The sequence below is a fragment of the Maylandia zebra genome, linkage group LG20, assembly GCF_041146795.1.
Source record: "Maylandia zebra isolate NMK-2024a linkage group LG20, Mzebra_GT3a, whole genome shotgun sequence".
Taxonomy (NCBI): Eukaryota; Metazoa; Chordata; class Actinopteri; order Cichliformes; family Cichlidae; genus Maylandia; species Maylandia zebra.
Window position 1 is genome coordinate 8,102,274 of NC_135186.1, and position 27,751 is coordinate 8,130,024.

The 27,751-nt window shown below is 40.0% G+C and overlaps 1 protein-coding gene across 3 annotated transcripts in view; it reads right to left on the reverse strand.

The window, feature by feature from the left end:
- Window positions 1-27,751, reverse strand: part of sema3b (sema domain, immunoglobulin domain (Ig), short basic domain, secreted, (semaphorin) 3B) — a 72,680-nt gene that overhangs the window by 15,565 nt on the left and 29,364 nt on the right. The window contains exons 1-5 of one of the 3 annotated variants that reach the window (XM_012919871.4): window positions 13,384-13,914; window positions 13,193-13,281; window positions 5,903-6,420; window positions 3,740-3,897; window positions 2,026-2,088 (exon numbers count right to left, since the gene is read on the reverse strand). In XM_012919871.4, the coding sequence (XP_012775325.1) occupies window positions 2,026-2,088; window positions 3,740-3,897; window positions 5,903-6,092 (411 nt within the window). In that variant the 5' untranslated portion in view covers window positions 6,093-6,420; window positions 13,193-13,281; window positions 13,384-13,914. Of the gene's footprint in view, window positions 1-2,025; window positions 2,089-3,739; window positions 3,898-5,902; window positions 6,421-13,192; window positions 13,915-27,751 lie in introns of those variants that run through there. The other 2 variants (XM_076878077.1, XM_004554021.3) reach the window with 2 other exon arrangements.

The following is a 27,751-nucleotide window of genomic DNA, read 5'->3' on the forward strand; positions in this document are numbered from 1 at the left end:
CACTGATGACGGGTTTGTTTTACACACACATAAAGACACATTCACAGACATTAGACACACACACTGGAAACTTACACATACAGGGATAAATGTACACACAGACACTGTCAAACACTTGAGTATAAATAGACACATTTATGGTATATCTGCATAAGCAGATGTGATTTTACTGTTTTAAACAGTTAAAGCCACGAAGTACCTACACACACACTGACCTGTACAGTTATCTAATTGTAATCTTGGGTGGTCTATAGGTTCTTGGTGGCCTCTACATGTTGGTCAGTGAAGCCAAGCCCCCCCTGCCCACACTACATCCACATGCAGAACATTACACAGAAAATCTTTTTTTGGCACTTAAATAATAAGTCAAGGGAACTTGATGATGGCGTATCTTTTGGTAAACTCTGCTGTGAGTTCTGCAGCAGGTCATGAGTTCAGTCATGGAGACTTTGTGCATGCAGTCATCTCAGAACGGAATCAGAATCAGATCAAATCATCCAAATAGAAACACTTTAACAATCAGGGTTTTGCTTCATTTCCTGTTAATCTGCATCTTTTTGCTACTGCTGCAGTTCATGTCCAAGATGCTCTTTATTAACCTCACTCAGTCCGTCCATCCTCATATAGATAATAAACATCCAATTCAACCTAATGTAACGAGCCACATTTTTACAAGCAACGGGTAAATATTTAGATTTCTGTGACCTCACTGCATTGCATCATATCGTCAAAGCGAAGGTATGTAACTGTTATTTTCTGCTGCACATATTCTTCCAGTGAGGAAGAACCCAGTGAGTTGCTCTCATAGTGAATATATCAAAGATCTTCATCAAGAACTGTGTTTCCAACTGAGTTTCTCTGATTCACTAACCCAGTGCAATACAAAGTTTAATATTTAAGTGACATTTAAAAAATGAAATGTTTGCATTGATCCCAAACCTGTCTGGTTAGACAGTGTGTGTGTAAACACTGAGTGTGAGCTCTACATCAGACTGTGTGGATATCATTCAAATAGGGCTCAAAGAAACAAATTTGGAGGAAGTAATCTCACCACATGGCAGGTCCAAAAGTAGGAGTGCTGCACCTATTATTACATGTTATCTGTTTAAATGTGGTGTTTCTGTCTTGTGATGACTCCCATGACTCGAGTGGATTAAAAGGTAGCATTGTGTTAGGCTGGGTAGGAGTGGACGCTTACATTCTGCACTTGGAGCTCAGTAGCAATGCTTACTGAACTGTATGTAAAATGGGACATGGTTAAAGTGGATGTTATGATGCATTATGTCTCATAAAAACTCAGTTTAGCTAACAGGTTGTAGTTAAATATTCCTTGAGTAATAATAATAATAATAATAATAATAATAATGCAGTGTGTATTATTGCATAGGATGATGACAACACACTTCTAAAAACTTTCAGGTTCCACATCTGAACTGTATCAGCTGTAAACTTTTATAAATCAAAGCAGAGATCACAGACAAGATAAAACACAGGCGTAGCTGTGGGGTCGGGCCAATAAAGCCAATACCTGGTGTTCTTAAAAACTTTCTATCGTTCTATCTGAGGCTTCTGGATGGTGATAGCTGTGGTTGCAAAAGGACTTCCAGCCCCATTGAAGCCTATCTGGAAACAGCTCTCTGTCTTTACCTCTGTAAGCAATTTCCTGCCTCGTTTATGTTCCCGGTCACTTGTTTTGTGTTATACTGAATAAAAAATGAAGTCTACCTTGCAAATCTCAGTCCTTCTATGCTTCAGAATTATGGATTATCTTTGGTATGAAACTACAAGCTCATTGGTTAACTAGCTGTCAATCACAAGTCATTAGTGAATGAGCGCGTGGTTTCACAGTCAGACCTGCCCTTACTTTTTTCAACCAAGCTGGTGACAGCAAAAACATTTATTGGAAGGCTTGAAAACAGGGCTTTACCAGGTGATATCACAGTACCCACATCAATTTTTATTTCTCTGGTAAAAATGAAAACATGAAATCACAGGGCTAAGGTGACGTGTGGTGTGATCACTTACAGTGATGTCTTTGCCAGCCCAGTTACACTCCTCCCTCCAGTCAACAGGGGCAGGCCAATAGATCTGAAACAGGCAGACAAAGATCAGTCCATCTTGTAAATTTACTCTGGATTTTTAATTTGGCTAAATTAGATTATTTAGAGTGTACCAGAGATGCATTCCCTCATAATATAACACAGCCCAGAAGATCACTGGCTGCTCTCTGCCCAGCCTGGAGGTCACTGCAAACTCTCGGTACCTCAGCAGAGCTGGCAATATCATCAAGGACCACTCTCACCCCAGCAACCAACTGTTTGAACTATTACCGTCAGGCCGACGGTACAGGTCACATAAAACCAGGACAAACAGATTCAGGGATAGCTTCTTTCCCAGAGCTATCACCGTAGTAAATAAGCACAAAAACAATTGAACCTATTCCATACCGTCACTGTCATTATATTATGCTGCTATTCATACTGTCATTATATTAATGCTGCTATCCTGTATATATTGTACATACTATTGTTTCAGTACTTACGATTGTTTTTTTTTGTACTTTTTATATTTTACATTTATATTTATTATTGAAACTTGCACCAAGGGAGTGGCACTCCAATTTCGTTGTACTCTGTACAATGACAATAAAGGCTATTCTATTCTATTCTATTCTATTCTATTCTATTCTAATATCAGGACTTAAACCATCAAGTGTAAGAACAGTTTGATCCATCTCTTTCTTTCTAACCTATTTTATCCTGCAGCCATTCAACAACATTGCAACCCCCCCCCCCCAAAAAAAAAAACAAAAAAAACAGGGAGAGCTACAGTGAATCTGCACACCCAGCTCATAAATCAAACTCCCTCATCTACCTAAAACCAACAGAGGTTTCATATCTGACAGATAGAAACTTGCAATTTACTCCAAGCAGCTGTGGACGGATGTGTTTTGTGGGCTTTTTTTGTGTGTAACTCTAGTGTCTATACATTTCAGTTCTTTTGCCAGTGTGTGTACTGTATACTCAAGTCTTTTTGCAGCTCTGATTATACTCCAAAGGCAAAGGCCTCACAAAGTGTACCTTTTTGATATGAATCATAACCTCTTTTGCATAAATGTTTTTTTCTTATCTCCGTCCAGCTCTTTGATTTTCTACCTTCCTCTATGGCTACAACACTTCTCTTTTCCCCTCAGGTCAGACACTTAAGTAGACTCATATGTGCACGGATGTTATTTTCTAAAGGGTGTGTTTGTAAAAATGTTTCCACACTTCTGAATATTTCCTTCAGGAATGCAAGAATACAAACCACAGGTGACTAACTTTGTGAGTCAAAATAATAAATGATTCTTAGAAAGTAAACAATGTTGCAGTGGTTGTAAGAATGACTCACTTTCATCTTCTGCCAGTATAATCACCTAAGATAGTTAACAAAAGGTCACAAAATATTTTCATGGCAAATGTATTTGGAGTTGTTGAGATTTATCTCTTCTGGTAATGGTTTGTGTATTACCAGGGAAAATGCTGTGTTTATAAAACAGTTCCTTATTTTATGGATAACTTTTTAAAAAGCCTTGTGCACATGAGAATCTAAAATTAAATCTACTCATAACCGTTAAAACACAGAGTTGAAAATGTTGAAATCTCAGCAGCAGTAACTTCGTTTTGATCAACAGACCGCTCACACTCCCACATGTTTTACAGCTGTACAAGTTTGGTTTTGGGGGTTGTTTCTGGCCAACCTTGTGTTCTTGTTTGGCGATGTTGTCCAACGACAGAGACAGCAGGAAGTTCTTGGCTCCCACAAACAGTCGACCCCTCTCTTCATCCAACAGCAGGGCACTAAAGCAGCAGGAACGCTCCAGCTCAAACCGTCGCACTCCGTGGAACTGCTGCAACTCTGAAAATGTAGATTTACAGGGTGGACCTCAGTCAAACACTGATATGAGTCGATGATTTCCACATAACTTAAAGATAAAGATATTAAGTATGGGAGAACCCGCCTATGCATTTGTGTTAGTGTGTAGGTGCCAATGTGTTTGCCTGTATTTATGGAGAAATGTTCTTATATGTATACAGAAAAGAGATAACTCGGATAACTTTGCAGGGGCTTTAGTTTTGGACCAGTCTTTTGTTCTTTACTTGTCTTTTTTGTTGTATAGCGAAGTAAACTTTTTTATTAATTATGTTCTTCAGAAAGTAAGTAAAGAATCATAAAATCTTTGCATTAAAAGCTGTCATCGGCGTCTTCAGATCCACATCAGTTAGTTGGCTACAGGGCTTCCACAAGTCACGCTGCTAAAAAAAAAAACCCTCAACATCTTATGTATTTCAGTATATTTCTGAGCTGTGTCCTAAGGCCAGTGACTTGTGAAACGAGCAGGATGAAATCCTCTGACAGTAATGACACTATATTAGTTTCAGTGGAAAAACTGAATGTCTTTACCATTTCCAAACTGGCAAGAAAAAGTTCTAGAGGAACAGTGCCCAGGAAAATTTAGCTTGTATTTGTAAATTTAAACTATAATAGTCACCCCAAGCTTAATGGAAAAAAAAAAAAGAATTAAAAACTGTTCTTGGCTTGAGGAAACTAAGAAATAAAGGGACTACATCCTCCCCTACGTGCTCAGCTCAAACTGGGAGCTTAAGAAAACAAGACCAAAGCCCTCCTCACTTCGACATTAAAATGTCTTTTATTAGTCTGCCATTGTTCTAATGTGAATTTATAACTTTAATTAAGTCTTTGACGCCACCCAATAGCCGCCAGCATGACATCAGGGACTTTTATTCAGCCCCACCATACTGTGGTGGCAATAACCCTGGGCTTGAGGGCATAGTGTGTTAAAAACATGCGTATGATACCTGCCTTCTGCTAAATGCAGTTACTTTTACTTTAAGATCCAAGTGTATTGGTGTTTAATATTTTACTGCTCCTTTCTTGAGCACTGGTACAGAATATCTGTCAAGAAAATATTATTTGACAGCCCAAATCTACTTTAAGTAGTTGAGTTAAGTAATGGTTACTTCATCCTTTAAACAAGTAATAATGCTTTCTACTCAATAAAAAGCAGCAGTCAAAAATGCCATTTAATGCTACATTGCTAACTTAAAACAAAAAATGTAGTATTAATTAATATACTCTCAGATAGATCAGCTGTACAGCATGTCATTGTGAAACGCTTGTTTTTAATGTTTAACATATTATGTTTATGTTTGCTAAAATCCTAACAACAGCACCATTACCAAACACACAGAAAGGCATCAGCAATTTAGCTTCATTGCTAAAGTGGCTAAAATTGTTTATAGGACTCTACTTTTATGTCAAAGTAGTATTTTAATAACCGCCTACAGCCTAATTAGGAACCAAGAAACTCTCACTGTTGACACTCATTTGTCATTTGTGTTTCAAATAAAACTAGAATAGTCTTAAGTCTTCTCATAATAAATGCTTCAAGTTACCTTCAGCCCAAATTCAGGCGGGTACATGTCTCAGCTGTGCAAACGGTCTGCAGCCAGCTTCATGGCCTTGGCCAGTTCATTCAGGCTGTAATTACCAGCTTGGTTTATGTGGCTGTGTTGGGCATTGAGCTGCCTTCTTCTAACATACAATACCCAAGATGAAACACAAAACCGTGCTACTGCGTGTTTAAGTTGTGTGTGTGTGTGTGTGTGTGTCTATGGCTGTGAATCACAGCAGCCACAAATTACAGTTGGCTACTGTTCAGCTGCATATACTTTCAAAAGGATAAAGCTGAATATTACATGAAACAGAGAAAGTGGGGTGTGTGTGTGCGTGTGGTTTGTGTAGATACTTTTCTAACTATTACGGGCAGTGGAAGAGAGAAATTGCCTTTTTTTTTTTTAGAAAGAACCAGAACTTTTATCCTCAAAGCTTTTGTTCTTACCTTTATATGATAACTTCATGCGCGGTGAAGTGGATGATGAAGAGGAGGAGGAAGAAGAAGAAGAAGAAGAAGCTGAAGAGGAGGTGCGGGTCACGGTGCTGGAGGACACATGGGCAGCGGCCAGCCCCAGCAGGAACAGAGAGCTGCAGGTGACCATCGTGGCCACCACCATCATCATCATAGTCATCATCTTGGCAAACGTAAAGCAAACTCCTTTCTTTCAAAAGCGGAGTCTGTCAATTTATTTATTTAAGTTTTAATTTATTAATAGAAGCTATAGTTGTGTCCTGGTTCTGATTCAGTCTTCAGAATCTGTGTGACAGAAGCAGGGACCGGCCTTTGAAGGATTTATTGGAAGGATCCTTGAAAAAGTGTTGGCTTTTTTTTTTTCTCTTCCAGTCTTCTTTTTAGAGTCTCAATAATCAGCGTAACGTCGTTCTCTTGGGACTCTGAAGGATGATCAAGCTGAACTCTCACATCAACGATGGGCCATAAACATTAAACATGGACACATAGACCTGAAAATAAAGACAGAGAAGTAACAAATTTAGAAATATGCACTGCTAGCACACGTGTGCTTATGCCAGGGATGCCCCCATGCACAAACACACACACACACACACACACACACACACACACACACACACACACACACACACACACACACACACACACACACACACTGCTGTCTGAGGTATTTTTAGTCAGACTCAGATTGATGCTCCTGCCAGGCTATGCTAATGCCAGCCTCCATTATGGCAACACTATAATCTCTTCACATTACAGCAAGACTCAGGGACAGTATCCAAAGCGCGCGCGCACACACAAACACACACACACACATAATCTCTGACCTTGTGTGATGAATACTGTGTGTGCGAGATAGAGATATGCTTTGCGCACTGCCAAGCCAAGCGCAAACTCTCCATGTCTGTGGCACTGCCAGCTCACACACACATATACGCATCCAGCACTCACACACTCGCTTGCTTGCTCACACTCTTCCTCGCTCCCTCCACACTGGCAGACAGTGTCACTGAATGAGATCTCTTCATTGTGAGGGACTAATGAGCCGACAGTGATGAAGATGGATGAATGGATGAGCACATCAGTTCTTACAACAGTGTCACTTGTGAGCGAATCCAGCCTCACAAAATGAGCGACTGTTGGCTTCTGATATCAATATTGACTTACACAGTAATAGATAAATGAAATTACAAGTTATTTAGAGATTTACAGTGTTGCTTTTTCCCCAATCTAGTTTACACATGGCTTCTATAATGTTTTTTTTTTCTCGGTCTCCTGATGTATTGGATTTGCGGAAATTAATGAGACAGACTTGCTATTGTTTCAGAAAATTCCCCAATAACATCTTACGGCACTGTCAATGCCAAAGCATGAGGGAGGTCAGTGGCTTGTAGTCCTACATCTATATGAATGTTGTGCTGCAAAAAAAAAAAGGGAAAAAAAGTGCGCAGTGAACACACACCTCTCTTTCAGTACTTTGGACTCTGCAGGCAGCAGGAACAATAAAGCCTTTCAGTAGAAACAGTCTCCTTTATTATATTGCACCTCACAGTTGGCACTCAGTAACAGGCAGACAGTTGGCTTTTCCCCTCTTTTCATTTTCAATCTTTACTTATTTTCCTCCTTCTAACAATTACCTCTATCACTTCCCTTCATCTGTCACCCTCTATAAAAACCCCTCTTGTGTCTTGGCAATAAAATCAGCTGTTCAATAATAATCTGCTCTTTACTGCAGACTAGATCTCCCTGTCTTGACTGGGGCAATATTAGACGTAAAATAACAGTGTCTTTCTTTGCTTGGGATACTTTAAATGAGGGGTAAGGCCAAAAAAGATTTGTGGATATATTTAAACTGCAGTCTATTGCTAGCCATGTGTTTTCAACTAGAGCCAAATCAGCTGACTTTGTAATGCACTATAAAGGAATACAACATTTGTTTTCCACTAATAACTACAAAAGATGATCCAAGAGAGAAAAAGATATCAGTCAGAGCAACTAAGAAAAAGAAGAAGCAGTATTTCTCCCTGGAGTAATTTAGATTTGGCAGCATGGCGCTGTACACAGCCCTCCTCACCTTTCTACGACTACAGAAACAATAAGGTGGGAAGAATAGACTAGGCATCTGCAACAACAGACATGATACTGATTGTCAGACACATATGGGTTGATTTTGGATTGTAAAGTGGCTTGCAGATGCAGGCAGAAGTTTAATATCAGAATCTGAGATTTGTCAGCCATTAGTTGTAGTGGGATGCCACTGACCTCAGTGTACGTAGAGGTGTTGTGTCTACGTTCCGCGAGGATGACTGTGTGAACAGAGTGAGGCCTGTCATCACCAACATCATCTCAGCCATATTTAAAGCATGCCAAGCTTTCAAATACTCACTTTGCTCTAAGCTGGAACAACTTTCTTATTAGTTTCAAATTCCTGGTTATCACTGAAAACTAAAGAATCACTTTAAAGCACAATATACATAAGATGAGAAAACACACATACACTATACAGACATAGACCCGTCTGTGCTGTTGGCACAGAGTTTTATGAATAATGGAGCTATTGAAGCGTAGAGACAGGAGAGCTCTCATAAGCTCATGGCTCCCAGGCCACAACACAACAAGACACAGCTTAACAGGAACATAAACTCTCACATACCCTCCAGTATCTAAACACATGCACATTTGTGAATGGACAAAAGCATACATGCAAGGCTATATCCCAGCACAGCCTGCTATCTGCTACTTTAACTCGCTGTTTTCGAATTGAAGAGGTCTTGGGTGATTTCACAGATGTTCGCTGAGTGCAAAGTTTCCCAGCTAGCATTAAAGAAGTGATCACAAGAGCACTAAACTGTGCTGAGGTCTGTGAAACAGAAAGGCCGAAGCACAAGGCTGCATGTCTATGCACGCTCAAGTTTCTGCACTGAACTGCAAAGATGCTGCAGTATTTCAAGGGGAAGGACATCAGCACTCTCATCAGCTGCAGCTACGTGACACAAGAACAGAAGCGAGCACGCACACGCGCGCAATTCACGTCACACTCCCTGGAAGCGACAAGAGGAGCAGCGAAACCCTCACACTCCCGTTGGCTGCTATAAAAGGAACGACTGGTCCCATTGTTCCTCCGAGACACCCCGAGCTGTGTGTTGCAGTGTTTGTGTGCATCCTATAACTCTTCATGAGTTGAAGAGTCTATTATTGTTCCTCTTCATCACATCACATCACAGCCCTGTGAGCAGGCACACACACACAAACGTTTGTATGTATTCATAAACAAGGATGTAGGAGAATATATCCCCACCTAAAAAACTAGCCCTTCTCAGCACACACACACACACACATGCATGCACATGCAGAGGCAAACACAAAGTCCTTGCATGTTCCATAATGGATCTTAATAATAAAAAAAAGCCATTGGGGCCGCTGACACTTGCATTCAGTTCAGCTTCAATAGACATGGAGCAGCAGCATGCCAAGAGGGAATGGATTAAAAGTAAAGAGAAAGACAGAGAGAGAGAGAGAGAGAGATTCTGGGTGGGGGGGTCTGGGGGGGGGGGGGGGGGGGGGGGGGAGCAGGCTGTCCTGTCAAAACCAGAGTAAATTGAGATGGGCAGACAAAGCAGCCCGCCTCCAGGGTGAAACGGCTTTTTCAGAGTGGGGTTAGAGTGCAACTTTACTGTATTGTATGCAGTAATGAATAAATGGATATCTGCAGTTTAACCTGTAGACCACCACTGCCACAGGTCACAGTGGAGATCAAGAGCAAGCCGAGCCAGAGGGGGAAACAATGAGGGTCAGATATATGAAGAGACAGGTAGGTGAAAAGGAAGCAAAGACAAATAAAAACATTACAGAGGGAAGAATGAAGAGATGACAAAATGATGTAGAGACAGAAGGCAAGAAGTTGTTGAGAGGCCGGTTAAGAGAGGGGAATCACAACAGGAGCAGAGCAAGGAAAACGTGTGAAAAGAGTTGAAAGATGAATTGTGGATGAAGCAGTAAGGCAATGTGAATGAAAGGGAGAGGAAAGGAGAATTAGAAGTCTAAAAGGAGGGAGAACGGGGAGGGGAGAATTGAAAAGGCAGGGAAAGACAACAAAAGAGAGAACGTGGAAAGGAGTGAACAAAACAACAGGATATAGACATTTCTGCACTTCAACCCTGCAGCCAGCCTGCATGCATGCAGTCTTACAAAAAAGGAGAATGCAGCAGAGGTAGGGAGGGAGGAATGGAGAAGAAACAAGTGAGGCAGGAGGTGATGGAGAGAAAGGAGCCAATTGTTTCTCCCCTAGGGGAAAAAAAGAGTTCCCTGGCCTGTGAGCAATAAGTCTAAGCCTCCCTGCAAGTGAGAAATGAAAAGCGGGAGGGATGGATGGATGATGATGAAGAATAAGTGGAGAGGGTGAGGAGGGGAGGGAGAGCTTTACAGAGCAAAATAGCTGTAACAGCAGGTAACTGGTGGCTTTTGCACCAGTTAATTTGCTAAGGGGGCGACAGATGGGACGAGCGACGGGGTGAAAGAGAATACAGTAAGATTTTTTTTTAAAAGTTCGTATGTAATTCAAAGCTCTCACTTGAATTCTCTGTTTCTTACAAAGTGTGTTTTACATATGAATGAGGAATACGGCAGGAGAACAGCATAGGAGTTCCATGTATTTTTCCATAGTTCCATCTTATTTTATGATTTTTAGCTCCCCAACTCGGTCAGGTTTAAGAAAAGACTTGGCTCACTGTGAAAGAGATACTTGCTTATCATCACGGTGATGAGTCCCCCTCCCATCTATACTATCTAATTTGATTGGTTTTCTGTGGAGCACTGAATGCAGGAAAGCAGTCAGTGCTATGGAAAACATATGTTGGCACACAAAAGCCTTTATTAAAAGTCAGTCCAGAGAAAGATCTGCTTCTCTCCCATTATCACTGACAATGCAGCTCCTTTAATCTATGGCTATTTATAATTATGTGTACTGCTGAATTGTGAAATAGTGGAAGTAAATCAGAGGAAGGGAAGGAATGCAAGAGAGAAGACAGTAGAGGATGGACGCAAAGAGCGAGAAGAAGGTTAAGAAGAGGGCTGGTAAGGTGAACAGATAAGTCTTTTCCAAAGAAACCAAGATGTTTTTCCAGAAATACTATAAAGTCTATAGTTTTGAAATCATATGACCACATAAAAGAGTTAACTGCATTCTCATTGAAACATGTCATTTTGACATAATAAAACACATCTGAAAAGAATTGAAGCTGGAAGCACAAATGTTATGCCACCAGCTGTTTTCCTTCTGGTTATTTACTGCTGTTTTAATCAAATTCAGAAATTGTTTTGCAATAAATTTGACTCATGTATTGATGAAGTGATCATAATACGTGTCAGAACGCAAAGCACTAATAGTCTGTGTCACATTATTTTTCTCGGATTAAAAGGATAAATATTAACTAGTGACAGCTAAGTCACTAGTAAGGAAATGGTATTCAGGGTGTAAATGTGATGGTTAGAGTGAACCCATCCAGGGACCGAATGCATCTGTACAATATATAGTAGCATAGTATAGTGAGCATGTCAAATCGTGGACCTCCAATCTAAGTTACCACCTTGGCATTTAAAGAATACTTTTTAAAGCACAGTTGTGTTTTGATTCAGTTCTGACTGAAAAATTTTGGCTTGCCAGTTTTTGCCCCATTTCCAAGAATGAAAAGAAGCACGGAAGCAGAAAGTCTTAGATGTGTGAACGGGGCAGGTGATGCAGGGAGGCGTTGCTTAATGTAAATGCTGCAGACTTTAACAAACAAATTCTACAAGAGTCATGCAAAACTGTGACTTTAACCATGAATACAGCTGTGACAGCGCTTTGGTCTGAAGCATGACAGCGTTTTGCTTTTTCTGGGAAGGACAACGAGGTGCGCAGCGCTTCATTTCCCTTGATAACTATAAAAATAAACATTCATAAAGACAGACCACCTATAGTGAAAAAGCAGTAAGTTGAAATGATGGTTTTCTGCTATAATTATGATATAAATGGCCCATAAATGTAAAAAAATTACAATAAAAGTTGAGTTGAAAAACTTTTAAAGTACATAGGAAAAAAGGGCACAAGCCTGAGTCATATGAAGGCTACAAAAGAATTTAATAAGCATCTCAGAAGTTCATTCTTATTTGAAGTGTTTTAAGTCTTTGGGCAATGCTAGTCATAGAAGCAAAGTGAAGCTTCACACACACACACACTCAACAGAAACAAAGTAAGCCCTAGCTTTAAGCCAAAAGTGAGCACCGGTCTTTATGGGATTTAAGCTGAAACATATTGAGAAAGAAAAGCGAAACAGTCTGAAGCAGAGTCCTCGGGTCCCTTTAAAAGAGTGTAAGTGAATGAAGGAGCTGGAGATGCTGTGGCAGTCCGCTGGTCCTGAGCCATTTGGCCCAGCATCACAAATGGAAAACTTCCCAGTCTACAAACCCCATGGCTAGCATTTATTCAGTTTGACTATTCTTATTATTCAGAGTGTGAAGGGAAAAAATAAATATTGAAACTGGAGTCACTAAAACTTGCTAATTGGGTGTTTGCTGTCCTCACTAATTATGCTCATGCTCATACCGGTCTCATTTGTGAGGATGGATAACTTTTCAGTCTTTCACCAGTTTTGCCTGTATCGCCGGGATGGGAAGAGGTGATTGGAGTGATACTACTGAAGAAAGAAATCTGCTTAATTACTGTGGGAAAATTGCCTCGCGGTCATGCAGCTTAAATCTCTCATCTCATGGAAGAAACTCTGAAATAAGAGATAATGAAGGAGTCACTAAGGCGAGGGCAGCCTGCTGGTCCCTGGTAGCTATCCATTTGGCTGTGTTAAGCCCTGAAGCAGCAGTAAGGCGAGACCTTACAGAGCAGCCTCTGGTCTCCTGACTGGATCTGCTCCAAACTGTTCCCAGAGGAAAGACAACTCAGTTGACTCTCTCAAATGAAACAACAGAGCAGATTTCAAGTAAACACTCTGAGAGAAATCCCACATGTCATCGGCATGACTTTTAGAAAGATATTTTAGTTTGAAGTGGTGCGGGATAAGCAGTGCTGCACGTGGTGGTCATGTCACAGGCACAGCAGGCTCAGGGAACCGGGAACTTAACGGCACAGCAGGAGTCATGATTTCATTATTACTTCATCTACAAGTTAAGTCCGTTTGTGGTTGGAAGTGTCTTTCACTAAACGGAACTAATTTTATTGACTTTACGGACTTAAATGGTGATCTTACTGGAACAGAGTCCAAATTAACTTACCTGCCTATCCGTTTCCAGGGGAACCAAATTCCACAGGAGTTCAGAACATTCCAGGTCGGGATCAGCATCCACCTGAGCCCAACATGCCTCTGGCAGCGCAGACAGTATCCATTGTTACCACACTGTTCTGTTTCATTTTACTTTCTCATAGTCTTTCCTCTACTTATATGCAGAAATCACTGAACACAAACCTTTTCAGTTTTTGTTGCGTGCTTTCAAAAACCCATTCCCAAGATTTTTCATATCTGATTTAAGCAAGAAAGATAAGACAAGTTATGGAGTAATGAAAAAACAGTTACTGACCAGTCCAGAAAGTGAGAGCTGAGATCAGCTAAACAGGTGGAAATACCTGAAAAATACTTTTAAGAAATCTGATTAAAAAAAATAGAAAAAAATAATTTATTTCCAGTTATGGGAATGGTGCATGAACAGAAAGAGAATAACAGCAGAGTTCCACTGTGGTGCAAAATATGTCCAGTGAGTCTTCAAAAAGTCCAAAAAGTAAGTAAGTGAAGTTAAAAAGCAGCAAAGCGAGATCTGAGTATTCCCCCTGCCTGCAGTCAGCTCCACTGATGAACGGCTGCACTTCAGCTCTACTTACAAAAACACACAAGCCTGTACACACACATAAAACTCTTCTTAACACATGCATGCAAGGAGTTCACACATACACGGAGTTTTCGCAGCAGCTGAGCAGAGTAGACTTGCTCAGAGGCAGAGCGGGCTGGGATAATGGACTTAATTCAAGGGAGGGAGAGAGAGATAGAGGGAAAACGTGAGAGAGAGAGAGAGAGAGAGAGAGAGAGAGAGAGAGAGAGAGAGAGAGAGAGAGAGGGAGGGGTTGAAGAAAAGGTGGGAGGTTAAAGGAGGGGCGTCAAAGGGGGCAGAGACACACACTGAGCTGTCCGTAGTGTGTGTGGATATGCTACTGTGTATCTGTGATGGGACCTGGCTGAAACGTTTTCTTTTTCAGAGTCCATCATTACCATTACCAACATTTTTTCCACTGTTTCAGGTTAAACTGCTTCCACTTATTCTACAGCTGTTCTAATGCAGCTGTTCTAATGCAGCTGTTCTAATGCAGCTGTTCTCAGTCTTTTTCTGACACGCAATGCTTCAGAAGCCAAAAGCCTCGCCACCCACCTGATAATTTATTTAGAACTGATGTTAAAATTTTGCTTAAATATAGTTGGCTAAACCAGTTTTCATACAAAAATACATACTTGTTCAATTGAATTTTACCATTTTTTTTGCCTAGCCATCGACACCCAACCTGAATGGCTCTCTGCAACACCAGTGTGGCCCAGTCCACGGTTTGAGAGCTACAGGTCTAATGGTATGAGCCTTAAGAATTCATGCTACCAGCTGTTATCCCAATAAACCAGTCAGATTTTCTTCTTTTCACATTGCTTTTGTGTTGCATTTTGTGACATTCTATTAAAAACTGTTTGGTTTGGTTTGGTTTGGTGCGTTCCTGGTGTTGTTACATGCACATAAACATGCGAGCTCAGGTGAGCCTTGAAACAGGGTTATATGTGCTGTGAGACGTGACTTGACACTTACAGTGAATGACTCATGGCTTGGTTTACTGATGCATTTAGATAAGAGATCAGTTAAAGTCACTATAAACACACAGAGAAACAGAGATTTCCAGATACATAAGAGTGACTCAGGCTGATGCGGAGAACACGTACGCTGAAGCTGGTAAGAGGGTAATTGGCACACATTTATAGAACATGAGGGTTTACATCATTCAGACACATATCAGAGTTGAAGCTTTGGTCAACCATTCATGATGCCCGGGCTTTTGAATACACAAATTCATAAATATGCTTCTTTTTTTCAAACAGCTTACATGTGTTTTAGGTTTACAGATGGACCAAAAATGTATATTTTGCAAAATCTTTAGTGACAGTCTTTGATGTGATGGTGGGCTCAGAAGCCTTGTCTTCTCTCTCTCTCTCTCTCTCGCTCTCTGGGGTCAGTCTCTATATGGTAAGCTACAATGTATTCCTTTGATACATTTTCACGGGGAAAAAAGTATAAAAGCATTCATTCAACTGCAACAACTCCTCCAGGACGATGTTTTCGTCCGTCCATTCAAACAGAACGGTCAGTACATCCCAAATACTCCAAGGCAGGACCAGAGCGTTGTTGGAGTTTGGTCATTTCCAAAGGCTTTTTAATGTATTAAGCTAATCACAGAGCTTTCACAGCCTCCTTTCAAAAACCTGAAAGCTCACAGAGTTTCACTTTTGACAATTTAGATGTTTGATACCGATAAAAGATGTGAGTATGTAGTTAAATGTAGTTCCTGACATACAGGATTTTCAACAAGGACATACAAGACTTCAAGTTACTACTGGCTAGCTGGAAATACAGTGCACACTGACTGATTACAGTATATGACTTCTATCTGCATCAAATGTTTCCTTCAAGAAGCCACTGAAACTTCAAGTTTGGAATTCAATTCTAATTTAATTTACTGCTGTTAAAGTCAATCTCAGTAAGAGTAGCTACACTTTAGAGTTGAGCTAATGGAAATTCTAATAAACAAAGAAATAAATGAAAAGTTTTAACGAGAGAAGTTTTTACCAAGGCAGTACAAACTGATGCCTTGCTAACTAGGTGGGCAGGACAGTCGCAGAGGGTGCCATTTCTTTATTTAGTTAGTTATTTTTTCAACTTCTAATGTAGGAGGTTTTTTTGCCCATCAGTAAGATATTTCACTCATAAGATGTAAAGCACTCTGTAGGGCCTGTCTACTGAAAGTGTAGCACTCACAGTCACATTGTGTTGTGCATCTTCTTCTCTGTTGTCCCACTCCTTTAGTCTTCATTCCAGTCGCAGGTGGCATACTGTGCCTGGCAACCCTGACCCACACACACTCATACACTCTCTCACACACCTAGAAAACCCCTTTCACCAGGTCATGGGTCTCACATTAGGGGTTCACTGAAGTTTGTGTGTGTGTCTTGTCTCCCTGATTGCTCGCAGTTTTACAAACAATGCACACTTATCTTCAGCGCTTTAAAGACTTTCATGCACACTGCCATGAGTACAATTAAAGCTATATGTATGTTTTCAGCCCACCGCCCGCCCCCTGCTGACCCGTCTGTCATAAACTAGTCTGATGTCTCTACAGGCTGTGCAGTGAGCTCTGTGTCCCAACAAAGGCTTTTGTCCCAGCTGAAGCTTGTGAGCTATTGAAGATGAGGGCTCAGTTTCCTAATAGCGTCTTAGTGAATCTTTGTTTTATTACAAGTCACTGAACTGAAATGATTTTTAGATTGCCCGGGATCACCATCAGACAAGTGTCTCCCACGCAGGGGTCTTCATTGTGCTCTGCAGTGCTGTGAACAAGTATTTGGCCCATTTGGAGATCTACGTTTCTTTGCATATTTGTCACACTTAAACATTCCAGATCAAAGAAGCTTTACTATTAGGCAAAGATAACCAGATGAAATACAAAATGCAGTTGTTAAATTGTGAACAGTGGCACCAAGAGCAACATCTAAAGCACTGCAGGCCTCACTTGCCTCAGTTAGTGTAGTCTACATGATTCAGTGATAAGAAAGAGACTGGGCTCAAAGGAGAAAAACCACTGCGGACCAAAAACAACACAAAGGTTAATGTCACATTTGCCAAAAAAAATATTCTTGATAATCCCCAAGACTTTTAGGAAAATATTCTGTGGGCTGACAAGACAAAAGTTGAACTTTTTAGAAGGTTTGACTCCAGTTACATCTGGTGTAAAACACAGCATTTCATATAAACAACATCATAGCAGGGTGGTGGTAGTGTGATGGTCTGGGCTGCTTTGCTTCTTCAGGACCTCCTATAACTCGCTCTAACTGATCCAAACATGAACTCCTTACCAGTTATCTCAAATGCTTGACTGCAGTTCTGGCTTTGCAGGTTTTACACTTAATGAACGTAATCATCTAAAAAGTGTTTTGTATTTACTCAGGTTATCATTGTCTAATACTAACATTTGTTTGATGATCTGAAACAAGTGTGACAAACTATGAAATCATAAATAATTTAAAAATGCTTCTTCATGACACGATGCTTATTACTCGCAGTAAAATATAGATACAGGCAGTAATTTAGATTCAATAGTTTGTTACAAAAACAGGGTTTGCTGAGCTAAAGTGTGTTAACTGGATTGAGTTTCATAAGCTGAGGGTGGGATTTGGTTGTGTTAGTTTCATGTTGTGTAATCAGACTGGAGAGCCTAGGACTTAATTCGGCTATTGTATGTATTTAAGACCATTTAAGCAGTGCACGTTATGTGGGCATGATTTCTAATTTGACTATAATGAAATAATTAATTATACTTTGACAGATGTTCCTTTCATACTTAGTTATTCATAGAGCGACACATTATTTCTAATCCTCGCCCTCATGAAAGATTTCTTAATTTGATGAATCAGAAACATTTATAGTGTTTTTGAAATATGCTTAGTGCATATTTTATGACACAAAAATATTTATCTTTTTCTAAGATTACAGAAATGGATCCACAGACTCCTGGTTTCTTAGGATGATTAATTAACTTTACCATGTCTCTGTGTTATATAAAGCACCGTATTTATGATGGACGGCATGATAAACCATGACCACCAAAAGCTAACACTTTGAATTACATCAGTCCTGAAAAAATAAGAAGAAATTGCTTAAGCCTGCATATATATCACCTTTATATTGTAGAAGATTGTAGTTTTTAGATGTAGTTTCTTTATGGAAACATGTTACTCAGCTGTGAGAACAGCACTAATACTGATGTGGAACAACAGAAGCTGCCTAAAGCTCTGCTGCCTACAACTTCTGGTGCTTGAAAAAAGTACAGCCAGGCTAGAGTCTGGCTTCTTGTCCTTAAGGCCAAACCCCAGAATAAGTCTGCAAGGTAGCCAGATTATTTAATGGCATGAGGCATCCACACTACTAATATTAATGTAGCGATGAAACATTTCTGAGGAAGGATTTCTGAAGGAAACTGTAAAGAAACCAGCCAGAAACAAAGAAAATCTGCCAGTGCTTCTACACTTCATTGAAGTTCATGACGCCATACTGACTTTAAAAGGTGCACCCATTAGCATGAGTGCTGAGGGAAGCAGTGGGTTGCTGTTGGAAGGAAATTACTTGGCCAAATATTGAACCTTGTGGTAATTTCAACAATCTTAACAATAAAATGCATACATGTTCAATGCAGCAGTGAACTTCACTGGTCCTGGGCTTTACAGGGCATCTTATAGCTGTGTCCAGTTTGAGCAGCTTCCTGTTTCTCAAAAGAGAAGGCAAGCACTGGCAAGTAACTCATTTTAGTTCAGTTAACTGGACATGGCTTTTGAAAAATCTTAATGCATCTGGTGAATTGTCACTAAATTGTCACACAGTTGCAATAAGGCCACATGACCGTTTAACAGATGGTCGAGTGTTTATCTGAAATCGAGACTGGAGAATTGTTTCAGCAGAGGCTCCTTTCCTACTTATAGATGAAGATGGGTGAGGAACCCAGAATAAAACTTCACGCACTTTTTGGCATTCACTGCGACCAGTGACCATACATCCATTCTCCTAAACAACTCTTTCAATTTATCTGGAAACTGAGACGAATTTGCACACGTGCATTACACTGCTGCTGCACCCTGACGTGGAATGTTATGAAAATCCTCGAGGACAGATGCACGGTCCAATAGACTCTTCAAGAGTAACAGGAAACAATAGTTTCAATTGGCCTACATCCACAGTGGACCAACCGTACCCTGAAAACTGATCTGAGACTAGAGTGACACCTGCTAGCGGCGTCGCATCATAAACATTTGCTCAACAGATGCATAAATATGAGGGCCGAGATGCCACGGCTGCAAAAGTAGAGCATAAAATAACACTGATCCAAAACAAGAGCTTTGCTTTTTCTCTTTGTGTTTTGAAGGCTATGTGCGTGTCGCGCACTGACCCAACATAAAACAAATGCCAGGACTAAGTGCACTATTAGCGTCATTACAACTGTCGAGTCCATTCTGCCAGTTGTATCGCCATACCGATCTTATCTATTTGCATGTGTGTGTTTGCGTATGTGTGAATTTATGTTTAAAAGCAGGAGTTGAACCATTTGTCTACTGTTCAGCAACACTTGTAGCCATATACAAGTGTTTCTAAACAGCAGAAAACTCCCATTCTTGCTGGGAATTATGGTTTTTACTACGACTTGAAATAAAACAAAGATGATAAAGAAAAAAAATGAACAATAGAGCCTAGGGGAAAAAGAGAAGATAAAAAAATTTGGATCTGTCTTTATGTTCATGTTAGCTAACTATTAGCTGTATTATATGTGCCCCAGTGGGTTATCCATGACACGGTCCCCTGACCTTCTGACACCGTAGGGATTACGGGGGCCCCACTGGGAAAGTGGCAGGAATGAAAGAGAGAGAGAACGAGAGCGAGAACGAGAGAGAGTTACAGTTAGAGGGATGCTAGCTTCCTTTGGGGCACAAACCTGTAATCCTCCCTTTTTTGCTTTGATGTGATCACACCCAACTGAAAGGATGAAGGAGGGCGGGAAGTGGGGTGTGTGGTGTTGGAGGACTGGTGGGTGTGGGGACTGACTGGAGTGCCAGGAGGCTCAGAGGTGGGACACACACACACACACACACACATACACACACTCTCACAGGCATGCAGTCACACACCATCTGGTTCAGAGGGTCATCGGGTGGATAAGACCACCATCAAACATAAGCAAGGCTCTGGTGACACATTTTCACACACACACATTCACATAGCGAGCAGGCTCTGGAGGTCACCGACTGGATTACAGCACCTTGCATGACCAAGGCTTTGTCTTTTTCACACAAATATAGTTTTACACACACACACAGCTTGACAGCACATCAACTACTTCTCAGTGGAATGCACATTTCTGCACTAGTTCCCACCACTATTAAATCTCAATGACTAATCGGGAGATAATGAAGGTCTAGTTCAACTAGTTTTGGACAAAAAGATAAAAAAATATATATATATTAAAATCATTTTCAGTCAACATTGATTGTGACAGTTGCTATTCTGCACTGAGGGCACATGTCGCAGTTGATGTATTATTTTTTTAATGTAATTATAAGTTTTGGGTTGTGCGCTCTGTTATTGGATTGTCACACTGACAGTTGAAATACTGTATTATGATGAATCAGCATACTCACTAAGACATCGGTGCACAAAATCGGACTAAAGGTACTAGTTTTTTTTATTAAATACAGACGAATGTTACAGTCATATTTACAGGCACAGGGTGCTTCTGAGCCAGATGTTCTACAAAGGGCCCTGTAATTCTGAGCTCCACTTTAATCAAAGTGGTGCTGTCGGTGCACTGTTACTATTTCGGAGGAAAATTCTACAGATCACAGTGAAGATTGGATAAAAGACAAAAAATGGGGAAATCACCTACTTAAAGACAGCCTTGAAACTTCAGCCCGCACGCAGACAGTCAAACACACATTTTTTAGAAGCCCGCACATGTATCAGTGCCTGCATGCTATAAAATGATGCCACAAGTTATTTTTATTTACACAGAAGCTTTGAAATTCTGCCTTTAATATTCTGAATATATTTCTCATATCATGCCTGTCGCATGGTCCATTCATATACATCTCATACACATACCTCCTCCTTTTGTGATTCAACTCAACCTGTTCCTCGAGTCTGATGTGAATCTCTGTGATAAAAATGAGGATGCAGACTTTTTCTAGTACAGAAAATGTTGCTTCTAATGAGTCACTGCGGCAGATAAGATCAGCGAATTCTGCTTTTAGCGCACATTTCACATAGTGCCAAATATGTTAGTGGATGTTACATGTATATATTAGGATTAAAAGCAAATCTGTAGGCCAGCATTTGCTCATTAAAATGAAGAATATTTTCTCTGATAACTGTAGTGATTAAATGAACCAGTGGTTGCAGCCGATCTGGGATCTGTAATATCGTCCCACGGACATGTCTTTTTATTACAAAAGTTGTCCAATTGACAAGCTGTTGTTGACACAAATTGAGACTTAGAGGGACTTGGATTGCAGAGACAGTTTTGCTGACATACAGGCTGAAGGAAATGTGGCACGCAGATACTACTGCAGTACTGCTGTGCTGCCTCGTTAGGACCTGAGCCGTGATAGCAGTGAGCAGATCCAGTGAAATGATTCCTGATCCTGATGGGCACTGATCCACCCAGACAGGCCACTCTCAGCATCTTCGAGGATTTATCACACACTCACATAAACGCAGCCGCATGAAAAGACACACTTTCTTGAGGGGATGTGGAAACACTAGAATGTGCAGTTATTAGTGTGACAGTTTGCACATTTGCCCCGCCCCAGAGAAAATCTAACAAGCTAAGTAATGAACAGATCTAATGGCACCAGCTGACAAAGTTGCTCAATTTAATATGTATAAGTAGAACAAAGTACTGTATGAATGCCATTTTCAATGGGTGAATATAACTTGCAATAAAAAGTATTTATTCAGTCACACTACAGTGAAAATAGGACAGAAACCTGAATCACTAGACAGACAGTACTCATCCACTGATTGAATCATATTTATCTGTATTCTGCAAATTGATTCGAGTAGACGGGCAACCAGCTGGTTCCAACAGCGTCTTGGTGATCACTTTTAATCATGATTGCACAAGTCCCTCAGTTTGTCAGTCACAGACAAATTGTCAAAGGTCCGCAAATAACTCCATTATAAATGCAGACATATAATGCAGAGTTACTCTGCACTGATGGGCAAGACTCATCTCTGACTTAAACTGGTTTATTCTGATTATTTCTGCATGAAAGAAAGGTTTCTAAGCACCTGCATCATTTTTATGTTAAGCCTGTTTCCATCTGTGGGGAAATTTCTGGATTTTTGTTTTAAATCTATGAAGTTTTTCCTGAATTCTGAATAAAAGTGGTCTATGCAGATTTCTCTTTGCATTTTCTTGATTTATCACAATTATTTGCCATATTTTTAGAAACAGGATGCATGTAACTGACCGTATTCAATCATAGCAGACTTACTCAGTCTTACTGTAGTTTTACTGCTGTCTCAATCGCAATAATTCTGGTCATCCCACAAATTTTAATAATGTGTATTAGTCCTATTTTTGCTACTGTGTGACAGTTTTGCTTTTCAGAATTTTTATTAAAGCTTGAAATTTTTCTTCAGTCCCACTAAATACATATATAAACACAATGAAGAAATGTCTCTGTACAGCTTGGCTATACCTTACAAAATCCCTTTTTTAATGAAGTGTATTATAATTAACCACATTCTGAGTAACTGAGTGAGTTTACTATTCATAATCCAATTTCCCGATTTCAAGATTATGCATGCTACATGCTATTATATACGGAAGAGGATTAGGGCCACTGGAAAAAAAAAGTGGGCACATCTTTTTTTTCCTTCTTTTCTGAGAAAAAATTCAGAATTCTGACTTTAATCTCAGAATTCTGAGATTAAAGTCAGAAAAAAAAAATATATATATATATATACACAAATGCATTACAACCCATTTTCAGTACCTTACACTGTGAACAAACCCTTGACTTTCACAAAACTTGACATGCCAGACGCAGAGGGCCAGAGGGCAACATTGAAGGGCTTCAGCTTTTCATAATCAAAATTTCACTTTTCTGTAAATTAGGCAGTCAAAACAGCTGCTCACAAAACAAACAATTAGACAAAAACACGCATATACACTTATTTCTCAGGTGCACTGACAGCTGTCTGTGTCTGTCAGGGAAGAGAAATCCCCACCATCAACCAGTAATTGAGGATAGTTAGAGGGGGAGAAAAAAAGTGTGTCGAATGAATAAAGGAGTGGGTGGGAGATGCAGGAATGGATGAGTGGAAGGTTAAATGAAATGTAATAGTTATACAATTATTATTAAGGCCACCCATAACGTATGTGGAAATATAAAGACAAATACATGATAATCATTCATCAAATTGAAAAATTAAGAAAGTATGTAAATAAAATAAAAAAGGAGAGACTTGCTGCAGACTTGTGCGCCTGTTGTGTTACATTTTAAAATGTCCACCTCTCCTGCACTGCAGGGCTTTTCACTGCTGAAGGTGGAAACATGTCATGACACACGAGTTTCCTTGGTGATATCCATCCTAGAGCGAACACAACTCTGTAGGTCGACCACTAATGCACTGACAAGGGCATGATCTTGCACCAGACCGCCACCCATTAACACAGGCAGCTGTTTGTTCAAATGCACAGCCAAGGCGCAGTTTATGCTGCAGGCAATCGAAGGATATTTCTCTGTGATGTTGAATACAAACTTTACTTGTACAGCAGAGCTCTTAATCTTCAAAACCTAAAACATTTCAGTTTCAGACTATTTTATTTCATGGTACTGTAAGTAATATCATGTGAACATTTCAAGGCCGTTAATTACTGTCTTACTGCAGGTCAGAATGGTTACAGAAAAATACGCAGCAGTAATACTGGGTTTCTCTGAGTTTTTGAGACCAAGTTCTAATTCAGGAAGACAGCAGTTAACATCTGCATAGGAAAACATGTATCTACTAAAATAAATAACTTCAAATCCAAAAATGTACTTAGTAAACATAGCACTGCCAGAAAGCTTCCCTGGCAGCACAAGAGAAATAAAGAGTTATATTGCTAACCTCATACATACATGTTAGGGGTTACAATCTGACACACAAAGTATCTAGTAGTGCATTAAATATGGGCACCAAAAAAACTTGCATAACACCAAGCAGAAGTTTGAAAAATCAAAATGTGAAAACACTGTTACCATGCTAAGAAACTTTCTTTTGCAGCGGTGAACACAACGCTCTGCCTCACAATGTTTTTTAGCTGCTCTTTATTGTATGCAGATGATACAGTTCTTTTCTACTCTACATTCCATCAGCAAGTCTACAGTAAGCCAACAGGATCATGGTTTAATTCGTCCCTAAACTCCCCTCATGCTCTTTGTGCTATTTCATAAGAGAAGATCTCCAGCAAATAATTGGTACTAATAACATCTGACAGCAATAGAGTTAAAGTATTTGCAGTGATTTTTAAATCTGTGTGTCAACCTCACTTGCGCCACTTGGCATTAATGTTCCTTTAGAGTGCAGCATGTTGTCTTTGCCCAAACTGCTTTCTCATGCATGAATTTGATTTACAAATTATTATCCCTCTGCTCCCTTAAGCAGACACTTGCTCTTTTATAGTAGAAGCTTTTGGTTTTTGAATCCCACTCACTGCAGCTGCTTAAACGCCAAAGGACACTTTGTGTGTCGCCAGCATTTGGCACGCTAGGAATAGAATGGGGTGGACACACTTGATGTCTGATTGTAGAGAAATAAAGTAAAAAAAAAAGTAAGTAACCTTTTCTTCTTTATTATGTTCAGCACACCATCTTTTTATTCTGTTGACTGGCAATGACAACTTCTCACACAACCAAGAATTTAACAAAGTCATAATGAGAATTTGCAGAAAATTTTCCACATGTTTAGGATTTGAATGCCCCTCAAATTTTAAGACCTTGTACAGATCCTGAACAGAGAACAAAAGATTTTTATCATCGTGCAGCTGAGTGGCAAGGCTGTTAAAGGAACTATTGAGTCCATATTTATTCCAGACACGAAGCAGGGCAAATAGAAGTCTGTCAACCAGTTTGACAAACACACAGACACACTGTACAGCAGTAGAGGACATAAGGTGAGATTTTGGGTTACCGGGGGAACAGGAAATCACCTCATTATTGCAGGGGTAACAGCTGTCATTAACATAAACACTCCCCCCCAAAAAAAGAACCACATGATCACCCACTGATGTCTAAACACACCAAAAATCTGGAATCCATATATTCTAGAAAAAAGTGTTTACCAACTTTCATTTTCATCTTATGCCAAACTTAGATAAAGATAGAAAAACATGTTCTGCGTTGGACAAGCATATCACTTCAAGCTGTCCGGCCACAGCTGGCTAACAGGAGGCTTTACTGAAGCATCACATAGCAACTCTGAGTTCAGGAAAGTTACAAATGTGGTGCTTCTGCTCGTGTCTGTAATCTTGTCATCTTTGTGTTCCTTTGATTATAAAATAAGTCAAATATTTCCTGCCTCATTCATGTGTCCCAGCTATTTTAAGACTAAAATTTATGGAAATACCCTTGCTGCTTCTATTTCAAGCAGAACCTGCTAGTTTATTCTATTTATGGTGCTAAAGTGGGTTAAATATACAAGTATATAATGAAATTATTTCTACACCACAGCATCTGTCTGCAGGCTCCCTCCATGCCTCCTGTTTGAGGTTCCAGGTAGCCAGCCAAGTGGAGGAAGATTAGTGTGTTCTAAGTAATAGGCTGCCCTAACCAAACAAACTGTCATTTCTCTCTGTTTTGGCTGAAAATCTTCTCTTTCCTCCCCTTTTTTTTTTTGTCCCTCCTGCCACTCCTCCCCTCTTTTCAGAGCCAACGTGTCAAGGAGAAAAAAAACAAAGCTGTTTAAACTTGGAGCAGGGAAGGAGGTGAGGAGAAAGGTACAGAGGGAGGCAATGCTCAAATCCTATAAAAAATAATATTTCTTCCAGCAAAATGGTTAATCCTCTGTAGAGTCATCTTGCTGCAAAAATAGGTAAGCATAAAGTTTCGCCAATGATGTGTCCTACCTTTACACATGTCATACACATGTCATAACTTTTCATAACTAGAAGTCCTCTGGTTCAGACTACAGACTAATCCTCACTGTTTAATTCGCTTTTCCTGACATCTTTTCAACACAAGAAACACATCTTAATAGTAAAGTAATGACACCAAATGACCTTTAAGAATCAATGCTAGAAATAAAGTGGATGTGGCATGATTTAGAGTTGGCATCCTGAATATAAGTGTTAGTGGCAAGAACAGCACAAACCATCTCAATTATTGCACAGAACACAGCAGTCAATCATAAGATTTAAGAGCTGTATTACTTCATAATTTTCCACAAACATGCCAGGACGGCAACATTACACCCTGCCTAATCTGCTGCACGATCTTGTTTTGACTATTTCTATTTCCCTCTTGCATTTCTCAACAAGTGAGTGAAGTCAATATAAACACGTGCATTGAACGTGAGTGTTTTTTTTAAGTCAGTCAAAATCTTGGATTTAAACGTGAATCTGTGTGGCAAATATAAAAGAAATGGAAATGCAAAAATCTGCAGACCAGAGGGAAAAACATGGCAGGCACCAATCAAAATCTAGGTCTGGTCTCAATGTGGTGTCACGACCACACTGGGACAGGACACACTGACTCTTCAAGTCAGCAAACAGCTTTACTGTCACCGTCAGGATGGGTCACACGTAATAAACATCCGACAAACACACGCACAGTCCTTCATTTTAGCTTTTAAATAGACGAATTTCACATTTCTTTTGAAATAATCAGTTCAGTCAGGTTGGAAGTAAACATAAAACTTGGAAGACACTCCCTCAGAACCTATACAGAGACTTCGTTTCATCCAGCAGCTGCAGGGTCTCTGGAGGCCATCTGTCTCTGATTTAGTGCCATCCTTTCATAGTGTCAGTATTCTATCAAAGTTGAGTTCTGTGTGCAGCTCTCGCTGAATTTTGTTGAGTGGATCATTTATGGAACACCCAGATGTTAGCAGTTTTTAAAGGTTTCAGTGAAATAATTTTATCCAAAAAAAAGGATTTTTTATTTGGGAGGAAACGCAAGTAAGGACACCTGGACACGACACAAGACCTTTCAGTAGTGCCTCACATGGTACGTTATCCCCTTTTCTGTATAAATGAAACCACAAAGCCATTTTCACCAACACACTGCAGCCAACTTGGCTGAAGCGACTACTCCCGAGCACATTAAATACACAGCCTGCAACCTCCCTCCTGCGACCGCAGCACACCCGCTCCCATAAAAAACATAACAGTACATCTTCGCCTCATGTGCTTTTGCTTAAATATGAGTTGCCATGTTGGCTACAATTTGTTGGCTATATCTCTCTTCCAATACGATGCACACAATCTGAATTAAACACATAAGAGATAGAGCAGATGACGTGGATAAAGAGGAATGTGTGTCTGCGTGTATGGGAGATGGGTTGTTTTTAGTGTCAAGATCATTTTCAAACTTGTGGGGTCAGCATTGGAAAGTGATGTTGAGCTTTGCCTAAGACCCAATCAGGAAGCGAAGGTTTGGTGGTCACTTCACTGAGTTCAAAAGCATCAGTTTCTTCATGTCTACACATGAACAAAGTCAACACAGTTTCCAAATAGCTTCATGCTTCAAGCTGTTTTTCTGCAAGCTCAGTTTTCAGTTTCCTTAAAAAAGTGTCTACCTTTAAAAATAGACAAAGTTTTGTTTTTAAAAAATTCTGATGGACATGTGGACAGGTCTTAAGGTTACAGATCAGTGCGGTTCATTATTTACATTGTGGGGATAGATTTTTATCCACCTCTGGACCATTTTTAGTGTTGCTACTATTTCTGGATCTCTCTGTGGAAGTCCCTTGCTCTCCAGCTGTGTCATAACTGTGATGCCTGAAATCCAT